The sequence below is a fragment of the Watersipora subatra genome, chromosome 3 (assembly GCF_963576615.1).
Source record: "Watersipora subatra chromosome 3, tzWatSuba1.1, whole genome shotgun sequence".
Lineage (NCBI taxonomy): Eukaryota > Metazoa > Bryozoa > Gymnolaemata > Cheilostomatida > Watersiporidae > Watersipora > Watersipora subatra.
The window spans coordinates 25,851,657-25,870,350 of NC_088710.1; the positions used below are offsets into that span (position 1 = coordinate 25,851,657).

An 18,694-nucleotide genomic window follows, 5' to 3' on the forward strand; every position below is an offset into this window, starting at 1 on the left:
CTTACTTTCCTGGAATAGATGATTTATCTCGTATGAGCGCGTACTGTATACCTAAACGTTCAATATTTTGCAAAACATTTTCCCTAAAGTTTTGAGTTTATAGTGGTTTTAACTAGAGGTTAACCGTGCCTGTAATATCTATGGAATGCATACTGACCCTTGTAGTGTATCAGGGTCATAAGTATGCCATCTGAATCATACTGTCAACAATTGCAATAATGTGGCAATATGTTTGCTTCTTGGTGCTGTTGTCTTTGCACCTGAAATCGTCACTATGGTGAATCATTGATGACTTGCATACACATATATATTGCTTGTAATGTAAAAATAAAACAGTCTTGAATTAGCCAGCCACCAGAAGTCTTGATACACTAAATTGGCGACGAGGATGCCAGATAATAAAGCCATGGCTAATTTGCCAGAATTTGACAACTCTACGAGTGTTGAGTCATATTTGGAGCGGTTGGAGATATATTTTGCTGTGAACAAGGTTACGGGAGACTCTCGTCAGCACATGCTTCTCATGGGCTTGAAAGGCTATCAATACGATACAATACGAGATCTGGCAGCCCCACAGAAGCCTAAGGATTTGACATACAGTGGCCTAGTTGACCTTGTATGCAAGCACTTTGGTACGTCAAAGCACTGGCTGGTGGAACGACTTTCATTCAGAGAGATGAGACAGAATTCGGGTGAGAATCTCAATGAATATGTCAGCCGCTTGAAAAGGACAGCTCGCCAATGTGAGTTTGCCAGTAGTCTGGACGTCAACCTAGTGGAACAATTTCTACGTGGCATGCGGGACACAATGCTGAGGTCAAAGCTGATCGCACTTGAGGAATCAAAGCTAACTGATATTACTGTGTTATTGCAAGAAGCAAATGCCAAGGTCGCTATAGAGCAGATTACACTTCCAGATGTGAAATCTGAAATGAATGCAGTCAAGAGGAGTTGTTTCAGCAAGGGACAAGCAATCTGTGGTGATTGTGGTTTAGAGCAACGGATTAACCACAAGTGCCCAGCAAAAGGGCGCACATGTTTTAAATGTGGGGGCAACGGTCATTTAGCAAAAGCCCTTGCCTGCCCAAAGAATAACATCAGAGCTGTTGAGAAGGCACAGAAATTATTTGACTACGAGGACGACGATTCCCTGTTTTAAGTCAGTCAGCTTAGCCAGTAAATCTACTAGTCAGTTAGCCAGTCAGCACTGTTTGCTCAATTTTGAAATGTGACGTTATTCAGCCATTCACTGTGTGTGATGTCTCTCTGCTATCTACTGTGTGTAGTGTTTCTAGTTTAGTCCAGCCAGAATTTGAGTTAGTACTGTGTGAACTTCTCAACAGATCTTGCATATGTTTCATGTGAATATTTCTGCTTTTGGAAGAAAAGGAAGGAATATGTTTATATGTTTATTGAATTGTCAAAAAATTGTCATATCCTCCTTTGTAGCCTATGTACCTGTATTACGTAAGCTTTCAATTTTGTAAAATTGGTAAGGGATGTAGTGTATCAGGGTCATAAGTATGCCACCTGAATCATACTGTCAACAATTGCAATAATGTGGCAATATGTTTGCTTCTTGGTGCTGTTGTCTTTGCACCTGAAATCGTCACTATGGTGAATCATTGATGACTTGCATACACATATATATATTGCTTGTAATGTAAAAATAAAACAGTCTTGAATTAGCCAGCCACCAGAAGTCTTGATACACTAAAACCCTAAGGCATTTTCATTTGAAATCTCAATTATCTCTATTGACCCTTTCACACTTAGTGGTCATTTCACCTGAATAATCTTACCACATAACTGTCAGATGCAACATTGTCAATGCAAGAATATGTGTATATGTGGAATAGCAAAGCATATTGGCTGCTATTAAACTAATACGATAATTTCATGATTAAAACAGGAATATTGGTCAAAACCCTTAGCACTTATGTTCTTGTTCTGTTTATGTAAATCTATCAAGATTTTTTATGATGTGATAATAGTCAGAAAACTTCGGTAAAAATTTAAGCACTGTGACAAACAACCAAAGTGTAAATATATTACTCATGTGTTTTCTTTTTGACAACCTTTGGTTTTTTATTAAGCAATGTTGAGAATGATGAGATGTTTGATCTGTATAATCAAATAGAACATACTATTTTTTTGTGTTTTACAGAATATTTTCATAGCTTGAGATAAAGATCATGTTTTGTTCAGACTATTAAAGGAACTAACAACAAGTATTAACATTACAACTAATTAAAACAACTTATTGTATGCTTTGGTATAATTTTGTTTATAAAGTTTATCAAATATGCTACAGTAAGCTAAAATTTGCTACAATAAGAGCTGTGTTCATCGCCTCGCTGAAAGCTTTAGGAACGTTTGCTCCGCACAGGAACAAAATCTGAATATTTAGATTCCTGCTGATCATGATACCATCTGCACCACTCAACCACCTCTCCATACCTAGGAATATTTGTAAGAATTATTATTACACATGGCAGTCTGCCAAGGTACAAAGGACTGTCAGTGTAGTAATAATAATATAATTGTGAGACATCACTTTAGTTTCATGGTTCAAATGCTATTTTAATTCAGCATTCGTTAGTGCTCAAACACACTGAACAAGTAAAGCAAAAAGTCTAAAACCTTCTATGGTTCTTACTTTTTTGTAGACATTTGTAGCTCTTTTATATGATCTTATAAATAGAAAAATTTATGAAAATTAAGTAATAGGTTTAAAAAAGTTTCTTACTCTATTGCGAGAAACCAAAGTTAAGGATATGAAAATTTCGTGAGAGAAAAATCTGTTCGGAATATTTTATTTGCAGCTTGGGCTCTCTGAAATCGCTGAGAAAGTTGAATCTTTCTGATAACCCTATCAAAGCGCTCCCTGAGTCTATCACTGCATTGAGTTCACTAGAAGAGCTGAATCTGTCAGGTTGCATGATAAGCCAACTTCCAGAGAGGTAAATATACACATAGTTTGTATGAACTCATTCCAAGAACAAGTTTTACTACCTCTTGATGAGCAGCCATGATAACTTGCTGGTTATTCAACATTGAATATTATAAGTGGATTACATTATTCTAAAACTTTGTTAAAATATAATTTAACTGTAGAAAGTTTCAAAAACCTTTATAACGTTTTATTATTTTTCTGATTAGCACCTTTCTTAATCTAAATTATTATATTATTACTATTATCAGTATAAAGTGTTAGTATTTTTATTACCATATTATTCAGATTACTTAAACCTGAAGTAATCTGAACCAATTTTAACCTGCACTGAGTTTTCATCAAAACCGCCGTTAGTAATTAAAGACGGACTTCTTTAAATTTATCAAGGAGTAGCTGACAGCCACAAAAAATGCTAGATTTCTTAAGAAGATTTAATTCTGTTTAGTTAATAATATTAAATATGGTAATTCTCACCATAAAAACTTATGAAAGCAGCGGACAAAATTGGTTTACTTTCCTACAGCAGGGGTCCAACCTTTTTCTAAACTTTTGACAGCAATATTTAATCTCCTTCCACACTTATCACACAGCTGAGTTCTCTATATTTACTGAGGATATAGTGGACCAACAGAACCCATTAATATCAGTAATGAATTTGTTTGCCAATTTTCAAGGAAGCTAGAAAATTGATATGGATAGGAAATGACGAAAGATTTTAATAACAAAGTTCATTCAAACTACTATTTTAATGAATTAATAAATCTGAACACTAAATGTGAAATTGTCTGTTAGAATTCTGGCAAACTCTAAGCGCGCTGCTATCTCTATATGTTGTCTGTTTTCAAAACAGCGAAATAAATACATTTTATGACCAGTGCAGTTCCAGTTGCAGTTGCACTGCACTGGTTCCAGGACCAGTGCAGTGACCAGTTCTGGTGGGTCAATCTCCTCGATTCTTTTTTAGAACATCAGTCAACGCCTCAAGATAACTACAAAAGCATAATAATATTATGTTTTCTCTATTCTTTAAGCAAAAATTATTGTTGATTCCTTAGCACAAAAAAACTTTGGCCCTGTAATAATTATGTTTTGAACTCTGTATGAAAGTTAACTCTATTAATTGAAATTTATAACAAAAAGACAAACTTTTACTCTCAATACATAAAATATAATCCTTTTAAATTTTATGTTTGTTATTTTCTAGAAAACCTTCACTTGTATTTATTTATTGACTCATCAACTTTGTTTAAATGTAGAATGCCAAAACTAATACAGCTTTCTGGTTCAGATTTTTTTTATATAAATTACATCATTTATCTTTCACAAAAATTTATCTTTGACAAATCTTTTTACATAAATTATAACATAGTACCTAGCAATTAATCTTTGTAGCTTTTTAGATTCATTTCTAGAAAACCTTCATTTGCATTAGTTTATTGAATGAACAATAAAAGGCATAAATGCAATTCCCTCAAAGTTAGTGAAAGCTCATTTGCATGAGCTATCAAATTATTTGGCCTACCTATTCAACCTAAGCATAAAACAATGTGTTTTCCCATAAAAAATGAACTTTGCAACAGTTTCGCCCATATCTAAAAATAGAGGAAAAGTCTCTTATTTAATAACTATAGACCTGTTTCTATTCTGTCAGTTATTCACAAGTTTCTGAGCGTCTCATTAACCAACAAATGCATAACTACACTATTAAATAAATAAACATTACCAAAACTCAACTTGGATTTCAAAAAGGGAAATGAACTCACAAAGCATCAATAGAGTTTACAATTGATGCTCTTGCTGCTTTAAACAATATTCTTTTTGTTTCAGGTGTACTCATTGACTTCTCAAAGTCTTTTGATATGATAGATCTCTCTATTTTGAATAATAAGCTTGAGCGAATATATTTTCCTCATTCAAGTTTAGAATTAATTCAAAATTATCTTTCAAATCGTATTCAAAGTGTTATGATAACACAAAAAATATCCCAACCTCTATTAATTAACTGTGGAGTACCACAAGGATCCATCCTTGAATCAACACTATTTTGTTATATAAAATTGATCATGTAAAGGGTACTGATAAATTTAAAGCTATTCTGTTTGCCGATAATGCAAAGTTATTTTATACCGCTAAAATTTAAATAAAGATAGAGCATTAATTAACAAAGAATTAAATGTGATAAAAAATTAGTGTGACCAAAACAAACTAACATTGAATGTTGACAAGAAAATATTCATAGTTATTCATAATCCACAAAATAAATTCCGAATAACAAAAAACATTTCGAACAGGACAAATCATACAGATGACGGAAAGCATAAAATTTTTAGCCATCGCAATGGATAGTGCACTAAACTGGTCATGACATGTGGGACTATTGAGAAAACAACTACGACAAAGCTCAGGGCTAATTTACCAGGTCTCATTGATTTTTCCAGAAATGCCTCTTTTACTTTTATAAAATACTTTAATTAATAGTAAATTAGTCTATTGCTTGGAATCATGGCGAAATGCTTTGATGAGTTACTTAAACAAAATTTGGGTCATCTAGAATAGATTGCTTAGAATAACATATCCTGAAAACTCTTATTTTTCAACTCATTTGTTAAAAAACTCTCGTGTTTTGCCCACACAGCAACTATATCAACTAAGAATATGTCTCTTAGCCTTCACACAATTTAAATATCAACTAATTTGTCAACATATTACAACACTCATCGTTCCTTATTTGCTTTATCTTTTCCACCCTCTTCTTCTACTGGTTGCATTAGTTGGGTTGCCTATTGTGTATCATAGCATGGAGTTCCTTGCCAATTCGCTTATGAAAATTGATAGTCATGACAATTTTAGGTCTGCTTTGAAACTGTACTTGCTGGCCTCTCTGGAATAAATTTGTTCTGACTTAGTTTGCTTACACAAACGCGTTTTCTTTATTAACAATTTCTTCTGTAAATGCAGTCTCTGCGCCTCGAATTGTCCTGCTAGTGTGCATATCGGCCGTTATTGCACCATAATTTTTCTATCATTTTTTTATATTATTTATTTAATATGAATAAAGCGAACAAACAAACTGCCAAACATTACCGTGTAAACATGAGCGTTATTTAAAACAACAGCCAAATCCGATGAGAAAGAGAATCTTCATATGAGGATATTTTTATATAATATTTTTTATACATTCTATCATACAAATAATCTACAAAATATACATAAACGAAAGCAGGTGGTTTTTGAAAATAGTACAATTGGTTTTACAAATTTGAAAAAGTTTTTTGAAATCTCATTATGCACGCTAACTTAAATTATTTTATTTTAGACCAAAGTGCATTATCAAAAGATTTGTAAAGTTTTTGCAATTATAGCTCCAGTTCAAATAAGTTAATATTTAATGCTAGGCAATGAAATATAAACCAATATTTTATATTTCCCCACATTATTATCCGAGCTATCTTTAAAGATGTGGTTGCGTCAAATTTAAGTTGATTTTAAAATAAAGTATTTATTTTCTTAATCAGTTGATATGTTGTTTGTTGAGTTAGGTAATCTCATTTTCAAGATATTTGAAGGTTGAAATCGAAAAACTGATTGCGGTGATAACGCTCAGGCTAAAAAAACCTGCTCAGACTGGCCCAAAATGATGTCTCCATCTCTTGTATTCACATCGGCTAATGCGATGAAAGTCTAGTCTCACGAGGCTCTATTGGCATATATTTGAATTTTTATTTGCTCATGTTGACTAGAAAAAATTTCAAATCCAGCAACGATACATTATTATGAATGTTGCAAAAGCCTCAAATAAGGGAAAATGAAGACTAGCCATATTAACTTCCTTTAAATGCTGGGTAAACACTTGAGTACCGACTGCCAATTCTACTGGTCTAGGGTGTTCAGCTAAGTTCTCAGTTGCTACACGCACACCGGAAACTGGCTACTAAATAAAATAGGCACGCCACCATTTTTGGAAAAAAATATGTTTGAATGTATGGTAAAACCAACTTCATCCCAAAAAGTCATGTATTGTCAACGTTATCTAGTCATTATTAATATAAATATGTAGAAAATTTTACTGGTCCCAATTGATTGCCTAATTCAAGTACAAAAAAATGATTTTATGCGTTGAACGCAATAGTGAACTCAAAACAATGTCAAGTTCATTGCAATCAATTAACCCACCAATTCAGGCAAAGGGTTAATAAACCCTTCTTGCACCTGGTTGGCTGTTTGTGGATTAAGCTGTTTCACTTAGTAAGAAGGAGCATCAAGTTATTAAACATAATATTTGGTTCGTTGGAATTGAGTCGAGCTATTCAAAAGTACCTGTCAATACAGCTCTGATTACACTTCATAAATCCATCTATCAGAGAAGAGTTCAGCTTAGATGGTAACAGGGCTATAATGTTTTCAATATGTTTTGCAAATCATGTTTTGCATTGTCTTCAACAATATTATGTTGTTATGTAATTTTTAAAAGTTAAAAACTTTTCATCGCAGCACAAGTTTGTTATTAAAAACATCCATCCAAATTGTGGCCATTCAGATAGTTTTAGTTCATATAATATGACAAATTAATCTACTGCCGCAAACTCAAACAAAACATATTATGGTTTGTGCAGCACACATTCGTGTCTCTCTCTCTTCCATTTATGGCAGTTTTCCGACTGACACGACTGCTCCACTAGTGAACCTGTAAACATAAACGTCCTGCAACACTAAAACAGATGTAATAATTGTCTTTGAAATATATATATATATATATATATATATATATATACTCAAAATATGTAGGATGGGAGGCCCCCTAATAAGAGGCCTTCGTATATATAAAAATTATTTAAAATGTGTATAGCAAATTGATAATAGGAGGCGGAACAATTTTGCCTCCTATCGTGGATATATTTTTAATTTCGTTAGAGGTAGTTTTGAACTTGGAGTTGTCTCCTCGTTGATTTGTGTCCAAAATTAATGAATTCTTTGGTAAAATTTGTTCACACTACAAAAGTTAAGTCTCCTTACACCAAAGTTTGCCATAAAATGCACAACTGATGGCTGCCAGCAGAGCTTTTATAGGCAGGTTTTTATCAGGCATGAAATCAAAGTGTTTTGTGATGTAAAAGAAAAACAAACCAATTATGAATTGAATTACCAAGAAGTGGTTTGGGAATATAAAACCACAGTACTGATGGTTTGATTTCGATGATGGTAGTCTATCTTTCGAACTTGTCTGTAAATTGGCTACTTTTCCACAAAGTACAAAAATTCATAGCATTTTATTTATTGCACAACAAATATAGTTTGCAAATGTGGATGTTGGCTGACTGGTTATGGTCATGGCAAAAAGGGACTGAATGGTAGGTACTAGAACAGCTGGTTTACCTAACATTTTTATCCAAAAAGTTGTAAATGCATTAAAACCAACTAAATTAGTTTGTATTTTATTACCTCCCAAGGGTGCCAAAAATAAATAACACACATCAATAAGTTTATGCAAACATAGTATGATCATGCAGAACTACGCTAAAAAATTTGTCTTTGGTTATTAATGTTAATTAATCAACAACATATTGATACATAATTAAAAAAATACGATACAATAACAAATAAATTTAAAAGATAACTTCTACAAAAGTAGAAACACCATTATTCAAACACATACAAAATGTTCACAATGTGTTTTTATTATTTTGTATGATTCATCAGTGTCAGTTTATAAAACATAGTTATAATGTGTTTATTTTGAATTGTAAAATCAAGCTATTGAAATCTAAGGTTATATACCTATGTACATATACGTATGTACATGTATATAATTTAAGTGCGCATGTAACAATCATAGGATATGGAATGTTCAACAATAGATAGAAAGTAAATTTTGACTTCAGCCTGACATTCTAAATCACTGCAAAATAATTTTGATGAAAAAGTTGCTAATCTGATGCTTCTATGGAAAGAATCGTTTTTACAGGGGAGATAAATCCTAAAAAATCATTTTTATCAAATCTCTCATAGAAGTGGAAATGACAGCTACGGCACTTCTTCAGCTTTGAATTATCCATACAACAATTAGTCTAAAGCACTGCATAAATTTCCCCTGAAAAACGGTGCAAATGGAAATGCAAGATAAACTGCCTTGGCGCACGGCCTATACTGCTTGAAAGTGTTAATCGACTTCTTAACAGGTGTTCAGAAAACCATGAACAGGCCATTAAGCATGCCACTAATTAACAAGCTTACACTGTTCTGTCTACAATTGAACAAACATACTGTGAGAATCGCATGCAGCTAGTTTTGCGATGAAGGCAGCAAAACGCCAGTTATTTTGTCTTAGTTCATTGGCTACTACTACAATGATGCATCAATAGTTACAAAGAAGATATTTTCTTGCTTCTACTAGCATTTTATATTTATATAATTGTAAATAATAAAACATTGCCTTTTGCCAATAAAATGCTACCTTATCAAGCAGAGAGTGTTTAAGCGCATTACTTCATTTAATGAAGAACCAGTTCAGGCATTCTTTTTCTACCTGCTTTAATAACAGCACATCAAACAGAACAGACACTAGTCAATCATTTCTATAGTATATGGAATTTTTGTCTGGGCCTCTGAAGCCAGGGTTAGAGATTTAGAAATCGTTGTTTTTATTGGTTTCAAATGTGTGGTATACAGCTTAAGAGTCAACTACCTTAATGCATGCAATAATGAGCTGCCTTCTTTAAGGATAGAATAATCAAAAATATACTTATTCTCTGCACATTATCGACACACATGACCATTCCTCAAGATACAGCGGACTGCCATGGGACTAGTAATAATAATAACAATAATAACTGTAAAGTATGAAGGCCGCATTCTGAAGAAATACACAAGGACCAGAGTGAAGAAATTATACATATTTTAAATGAACTGATAACTAATAATGAAGAAGGAATACAAATATAGAATTTAGAGAAAAGCGGAAATTTGCTATGCTAGATAATATACACCGAAACTGATGAATGAAAAATAACAAATAAAAACAAGTAATCAGAGAGTACGGGGACACAAAAGTGGATGACAAGAAGAAGCCTTTAGAAAGAGGTAGATAGTCTAATAACAGCAGCACAAGACTAAGCACTGCAAACCAATGCCAGGAAAGCATGGATTGAGGAGAGTATGAATGATGTTAAATTCAGATTGTGTAAGACAAAAGATGTACCAGCCATATTGTAAATGAGTGCTCAAAGATTGCACAAACATAATACAACCATCGACATGATCAAGTGACTGCAGCAGGTTGCTGGACTTTCTGTGAGAAGCATCACATGCCACACACAGCATATTGGTATAACCATAGGGTAGAGCCAGTGTCTGAAAATGACAAAATGAAAGGTTTAGAACTAATCATAAAAGAAACAACATGGGTTAAGATTAGTTATATAACCATCCCAGGTGATGCAAGAGTAAAAAAAAGATATTAAGAAGATGTACAAAGGGCAAGATTTGAGCTTTGAAGGCTGGAAAATGTCCAAGCGAAAGTGTTATCTGTAGTAATTGGAGTGATTGAGACATTAATCAGCTAGCTTTTCTCATATCTCTCTGAGGGCAGTGCTCAACAGTTTTTCAAACAACTTAGAAAACAGTGCTGCTAAGAGCTAGATTTCTTATGAATACTGATGAATCTAAAATCAGTTAAAATAGTAGGATTTGCAGAAAGCACTTCTCCATAAGTTGTCAGAATTATCTTCTCTTTCCTTAGTTTACAAACAAGAGCCCTCTTTATGTAATGGTTCATATCAGTGACTATACTCATATAGGTATACTTTATAAGAATATTTATGTCAAATTTTAAGGAAGACTCCTCAGTAGAAGGACTCGTTAAAGTCAAATTCCTCAAGCTAAGGCCTTGGCTCACCTACTACCAGCCACTCGGTTGTGAAGACAGTTTTTAGAATGATACTAAAAATATTAATAAAAGCCGTGTCTGTCCATCTGTCTAAAGCTAAATATAGAGGTTAGGAAAAACATTGCATGGAGAATTGAACTCAAAATATTTGGCGGAGCAGCTGTGCACCCTAACGATGGCTCAGCTTAACCACCTTGCAGCTATGTGTAATAATTTTGCAAATTCAGCGTGCCAGACTGACAGGGTAGGCTACTAGTTTTCTGGTAATAACAGCCCTGGACCTCCTTGGTTCCAAGCCATGGTTGGAGGTTTGGGATAAACATTGCATAATAGGGAAGTCAAACCTACAACATGCAAACTGATTCCCAAGAATGCCGCTACCAGCTCGACCATTCAGCTTCAATTGGTTTAAATTGTTTGCCTAGGCATACTCACTGTACTTTATTGACACATCTGTTAGTGTAGGCTGTACTGGTATATATAAACAGTTTGGAAAAACTTGTTTGTTGATAATCTACTCATGACACACTTACATCTGCATAACATTACCATGGTTGACAGTTAGTTGTGAAGATAGCTTGCACATTACTTTCATAACAATATCGTTTAGCAAAGATAAAGGGCAGATGTGCTTTGCTAATCTCAAGCAATTATCTGTGTCGCTTAAAAAATGATACTACTGAATAAATGGGCTGTTTGCTTAGTTTGTGTGACAAGCATGCAAAATTTAATAAAATTTTCTGTAATAGGTTAAGACTGAAAAGTTGCAACGCAAACATTATTTTTGAAAAATAAATTCCTGCTGTGATAATTTGCTGAGATATAGTTTTTAGAATTTGGCCCATTCATGAAACATTACTGCCAGAGACAGTTAAAAGAAAAACACAAGGATAATGAGAGCTTAGAAGATTAGGTCGTCACACTGACCAAGAACACTCCTAGCAATCTTGTACTATGGCTAGAAAATCAGCAAAGAGCAACAAAAATTTGTAAAAACTATTTAAAAGAACACTACCACTGATTAGTTTACACTCTCATCCATCTACAAATAGAACTGGTTGGAATTTGTATTGGGTGATGAAAAGGCTAATGCAAAGGCTGAGCTAATGAACTGCCTATACAAGCATCCAGGCATCTTGTTTGCAGCTTTTGCATATATGCAGGATGAGAAAACTTGTGCTCAGAGGCCACTTATGATGGATAGTCAAAGCTGCCATGATTTTTCGCAAGCTTTTTAAAAACGTGTGGTTCTCCTTGCTGTCTATTTCACGTTAATATAACTCTCGCTGTGCTTCCCGAAATGTCAGCAATTCTTATATGGTTTAAACAGTAATTAAGATGCTTGTGACATTTTAGTCTCAATTTTTATACATAGTTCATTTGCTTTAATATCTTTAAGGCAATTTTACCTGTCAAGTATTTGAAGAGTTAATCAAAAAGTATTGAAGTTTTTTTATCATATGGAATTTTGCTGGTGGTTTTCGGAGTTCGGACAAGCAGGATATTTTAAGATTAAAATTTGCGAAACTCAATTCCAGTTACAAGGCTCACAAGAAAAGAAATGTGCCCAGACCTCAAAAATTACATCAATAGTCATGCTTGTTGTTTATCAAAATACACATACTGTCTCATTATCAATGATTCCTCATGTGTTCATACAGTAGTTAATGGAAAACAATGGGACTAATTCTAATCAACCGATCTTTAGAAAAATTTGAAACAGCTATAGCAATGTGTCTAAGTATAGGCCTATATTTTAATTTTCATTTAAACAACCATAAGCAAACGCAAAATAAGATGTATGTCAATAAAGATGCATAACACTGCAACTTGGCTGCAATAGCCGATGACATCACGGGAGGAAAAAACAGGAAGTGCAATGATTGACATAATTTTTGGAGAAATCTTTTTCTTCTGAGCCTTATAATTGCACTTAAATGTTAACAATTTTAATTTTGAGACATCCCAGCAACCAAATCACATAAAACCACATGCAGAAATTCAACAAATTGAAAAATGCCAATAGTTTTTTAAAACACTTTTTAAAATTTTATGTAATGGACCCTTTCAAAATATTTGTTTCAAAAAGTTTATGGAAATTATTCGCCAAATAATGACATCAAGATTAGTTATGCGTTATACTCAATAAATAGTAGGTAAAAGTTGCAACAATTTACATGTAGATGATATCAACATTTTAATATTTTCATGAAAAACGCTTTGATAACTTTAATTAGCTCGTGTCATACATTAAACTCTGCTACAGAAAGCTAAATCTGACAAAAAGTGATTATTTTTAACGTCTGTGAATTTTTTTGGTGGACTGCATCACAACTGTTGTGTCACACATGAGAGCACATCACATATTACCCAACATATATAAAAAAGAGTCGTTGTTAGCTCATTTGTTTTTTAGGATATGATGCTACCTCGCAACGCTTGTAGGCTTATACTGTTTTCTGTTGGTAGGATTTTTACTGTTAAAAATGTGGTTGTGTCAAATTTGAGTTGATCCTAAAAGAAAGCATTTTTTTCTCTATCAGTTGATATGTTGTTTGTTGTGTTAGGCAATCTCATTGCCAAGATATTTGAAGATTAAAATCGGAAAAATATGGTCGCCGTAAAAACGCTCAGGCCAAAAAAACATGCCCAGACTTGCCCAAAATGATGTCACAAGTGAATTTATCTGTCAATATATCTCGTATTCACATCGGCTATTTGCGATAAAAGTCTAGTCCTACGCGGCTCTATCGGCATATACTTTATTTTGTATTTGCTCATGTTGGTTAGAATAAAATTTTAAACCCTACTACAGATACATTATTATGAATGTTTCAAAGGCCTCAAATAACAAAAATTAAAAATTAGTCTTGCTCACTTTTTCTAAATGCTGTGTAAACATTTGAGTACCGACTACCAATTCTACCGGTCTACGGTAATTCTGTCAAGTTAACTGTATAATAAGGTCTTTGTATCAGCACACTTCCGCCGCTACCCACACTAACGATATACAGCCCGTGTCGTATAGGGACATGTCCCTATACGACACTGTATACAGCCTCCCGAAAGCCCCGCCCACATTATGTCCGTCGCCTATCCTTGGTGCGGGGCCGTATATCATTGCCAACACTGAAAACTAGTTTCTTACTACCTTTGAAAATAATATACATAGGGATAGAGTTTTAAGGATGAGAAGTCTGCTGCAAACTGGATTTGAACTCACATTCTCCAGCTCTGCGGACATCCATATACCGTATCCAATTCAATACAATATTCTGTAAATCATGTTTTGCATTATCGTCAACAATATAATGCAATTATATAATTTTTACAAGCAAAATATTTTCATCCCGGCATAAAGCTTTTATTAAAAATATTCATCAATTCGTGGCCACTCACATAGTTTTAGCTGTTACAATAAGACAAATTCATCTACTGCAAGAAACTTAAACAAAACATGGTTTATACAGCACACATTCAAGTCTCTCTTTTCCCTTTATGGCAGTTTCTATACTGACAAAGCTGCTTCGGATGGTGGGACGACATAAACATCCTGTAATCAGTAACACAAAGGCAATAAAAATATGTCATTCATAAATATGTCATTCTAAAGCGTATCTACTGAAAGCTTTCAAATTGGGAGTTTGATAGACTGCGAGTGTAATTTTAAAAACGAATAAACGTTTAACAAAGGCACAAGTACGCCAAGCCAACGATTCGGAGCTTCGGTTCTGGAAATTAAAGATTTGCATTGATCAATCGATTTTCTTCACTTTCTACAAGTGAAAAGTGAACATCTAAAGTCAAATCATGAATCTAATTTACTACATAAAACTGCCACAGAAAATTTGAAGCAAATGTAGCTAGGAGAACCGATAAAAAAACATAAAAAGATAATTAGTGATAGCAAAAATGTATAATTTTATTAATTAGTACATGTATTATTGAGTACTAAAATATTACCTTTAGTATATTCATCAATCTAAGCCATTGTATTGCTAGATGCTAAAGATTAGAAAGAAGCCATCAAAAATTCATTGTACATACGTATCTCGCACGCGCAGGAAATTACATTTCAGCCTCAAACAGGGAAATATAATCTGAATGTAAACTCAACAGGAAACTTTATAGGAGAATCATAGTAAAAGATAAACTTATCTCCATTTTCCAATCTTCCTCCGTAGAACTTTTACTACCTGATGCCAAGAAAACTCACAGTCACCTTCGCAGCAATTTTTACAATCATGTTGTTCGCCAATAAAACGTGTCGATCGAGTAATTCATTAAAGTAACGATGTTAATTAATTTAGTAAATATCGATGTCCATGCGATTTAATAATATAGTAATATTCCTAAATTTGAGATCACAGCCAACGCGTCTTACGACTGACAACATTTGTTACGGCCTATATAAAAATTCTACGCTGATGATTGACTAAGGAAGCTACCTCATATTTATCGCTCGTGGTTTCTTTTCAGATATATTGCTTGTGATGTCACGAAAGAAGCACCCGCTGGAACGTGAGCTTTTTAAAAGCGGGCCCCACTTAAATGCATATATCTCTGAACAGGGTTGGTCTACAAAGACAAAAATGGCATCAAATTGTAGCTGATGTTTCAGCCTTTTATGGGTCTTAATTTAATTAAATCAAATTTTTTAACGCAACCACATCTTTAAAGCCTTTGTAAGATATATAGTTGGGGTCTGAAAAGTGAAAACATGACAAGCTACATCAAATTTACATACTTGAGCAGTAGCAACTGCTTTGCTTCAAGGAAAGCTTTTAGAAGTTAATTTCTTTTCAGCCTTTGAAGTTTTTCGTGACTCTGAGTTAGGAAAGAAAATTTTAGTTTACAACGCAAGTGTGTTACTATGCTACATTGTTTTCATGATTGTTTATAAAAATAAAAAATCTCAGTGAGCCGCAGCACTACTAATGTAAGCATTGTTTATAAACTAGCTGAATGCATTTACTTGCCTAGGCATTCTCATTGCGCAAAACTAAAGATTACATTATCTCAAGGAGTATGAACATTGTTCAGAATTTTCTAACAACAGACTTTAAACTTACAGTGAAATGTTGATCACTTGCAACATTTTATTAATTTGCAGTTTTAATAATGTCTATTGAAACAATGCAACTTTTTGTGGTGTATACTTGTACTTTTAGATATAACACTAGACCCATTCAAACCAAGCTCTTGCTGATTAAACTCCGCTAAACAATTGTAATGCAATCAGACTGCTGATTTGTGTGAATGGTTCAGAGTTGTGATGCGTTAAATCTGTACTGGTTAATTGCAGCTCAGTAAACAGTAATTTTCCACCGCATTACAACTTTACAAGGCAAAATGGACATTTTCTGTTACTTAAACCGTGCTCCTACTGTAATTTTCCTACTTTCATCCACTGCCTATTTACTTTCATGACTCATTACCTAAAACCCAGCAATTCATACATAGTACTAATGCACATTCTTAAAAACTTGAAACTGCATGCGTACTGCAATTGTGAATTAGTATGAAAATGATACTGTGAACCAGCTGACACTACTGACTTTCTAAGCATCTGTACTGCATTGTACAAGATCATCCAATACTATTGTTAGCACTACTGAACTTGTCTAGTAAGTCCCATATCATATTCCAGATTCCAATCATATAAGCTACAATATGCTAGTGGTGATCAACTTGTTTGCCTAATTACATTCAAATTTTAATACCATCCACATCTTGCAATTGTGTTGCAATTTTCAACACTATACTTGATTTTGGAATGATATTTCATGAAAATGTACTGTGCATGTATGTACAATCAACCGTAATGCAGAGGTTTTTATTGCTTGTAACACTACGAAATGTACCTTAGCAACACTTCCACTGTATCTAGCATTGCACACTGTGCAGAAGGTAATACTGTCACTGAATCAATACTCATTAGTATGCATTATAAAAGACTTGTACAGCATGTATAGTGCATACTACCCATAGTAAAAGTTTGTAATGCAATTATCCTGACAGCATCATGGCTGTGACACACTTACTAGTGCTACTGCACGGCTAATGCAAATATATAGATGTCTAGACTGGCAATTGTTGAAATTGCTATGAGTTTTATATCCAAGCACAAGTGAGGGCAGTGCTCATTAATGAGTAGTTATGTTTTCTCATAATGGTGACAACCCTGACCATGGTTTTATGTCAACTGTTAATCCGCTTAATCTGCAAGAATAACGTAATCCCCTACCAAAGCTAAGTGATTAGAATAACATAAAAATGTTTTGTGACCTTGTCTTTAAACCTTGCAGTTACATGATATTGACATGTTGGTATGAAGTTTATTTTACTGGCTAATGGAATAATTGGTAAAAGCAAGTGATGTTGTGTGGAAATAAAAGAAAAGAGCAATTATAATGACTCAAAAACTTAACTTTTAATAGCAAACCTTTTGTGAGATCAGGATATTTTGTGGCATCAAAGTTGCGGCATAGTATGCAGGATAGTCTGTTGACGTGCTTTAGACAACAGAGATTAAAAAAACCCGAGGTACATCGAGCCCTATTCTATACCTATCAAACATCATCAATCTGAAACAAAACTTGTGTAGTGTTTCTAGCGTTTCCATAGCTCTATCTAATAAATATGAAAAAAAAATTAAATGAAACAGCAAGCAGTTGCAGTGAATAACTTTGTTATATATGCATAGGACATGATATGTTCTCATGATTGGCCTATGATTTACAGACTAGCTAGATAAAAGGGGTAGCGAGAGGGATTTTCTGTGTTATGAGTCATTGGTTTAACATTACATAACCAGGCTTCATAATTGGTAGCTAAATGAAAGCAGTGGATGTCATTTGGAAACGACCTAGATACTGACATTTCAGTAGATGCTGTAATGCTGAGATAACATTTTACCAAATCTTTTACCTTGTATCAATGGTAGTGACAATTTGCCACTACACTGTGTCATCATAGCGCAGTAGCAAGTGATATTTCAGTGCAATCAAATCTTTTAATATGAGTAGGCTTTTACTTTATAGGCTTTAACATATATGTAATAAATTTAAATACTTATATTATTTTTAGCCATTTCTTAAACATATTTCTAGCAAACATCAGCCCCAGACTTCTTTGTTTTCAAGGTGTAATAGATAATTACTTTAACAGATGTGTCCTGACTATATAACAGGTACATTTTTATTAAATACTAATAATCTTTCCAGTCTTTGGTTGTTGGGATGAATAAGATGGAGAGCTGCTGCTGCTTCTGCTGCGATTGGTGTGGCTGAGACTAGGACTATTTTAGGCACCGAGATGTGCACTAATTCTGTTTAGTTTTACGCATTCTCGGCTCATCTTGGTCTACTGTCTCCTCTAGACCTGGTCAGTAAAGCGGCAGTTGTTGTCCTGAGCAATATGGCTTAACAAGCTTACCCTATTGGTGATAAAGCTTCTAAGTTTATAAAGTTTTTTTTTTAAGTTTCAAAGTCTACAATATTTTCAATTTTATTCTACCAAGACGAGCCACAGAAGGCAACAAGGCAATTTTTTCTCAATTATTTTGTGTATTTCATTTTTAGCAAACTGTTGAACTTTTACACACATTAATATTTGTTACATTCACTGCCTATTTCTGATTTCATGTTTATTTTACAATTTATGGCTAATTCTATTCACTTGAGCTGCCTCTAAAACATTTGCACCAATATGTATATTTTAATCTGTTAGAAGTATTTGCAACTGTTTTATATTGATTTACATGTCATGTAGTTCACAATGCAGACTTCACATTGAGCCAGTTGTGTTAAATAGAGTCACATGAACCACAACTTCTCATCATTAAATCTAGCTCT

The 18,694-nt window shown here is 33.7% G+C and overlaps 1 protein-coding gene across 1 annotated transcript; it reads left to right on the forward strand.

Moving 5' to 3' along the window:
* The first annotated feature begins 388 nt into the window (after positions 1 to 388).
* Positions 389 to 1,159, forward strand: LOC137390474 (uncharacterized). The gene has a single exon (XM_068076801.1). The coding sequence runs from the start codon at positions 389 to 391 to the stop codon at positions 1,157 to 1,159; it is 771 nt and encodes a 256-aa protein (XP_067932902.1).
* Positions 1,160 to 18,694: the final 17,535 nt, after the last annotated feature.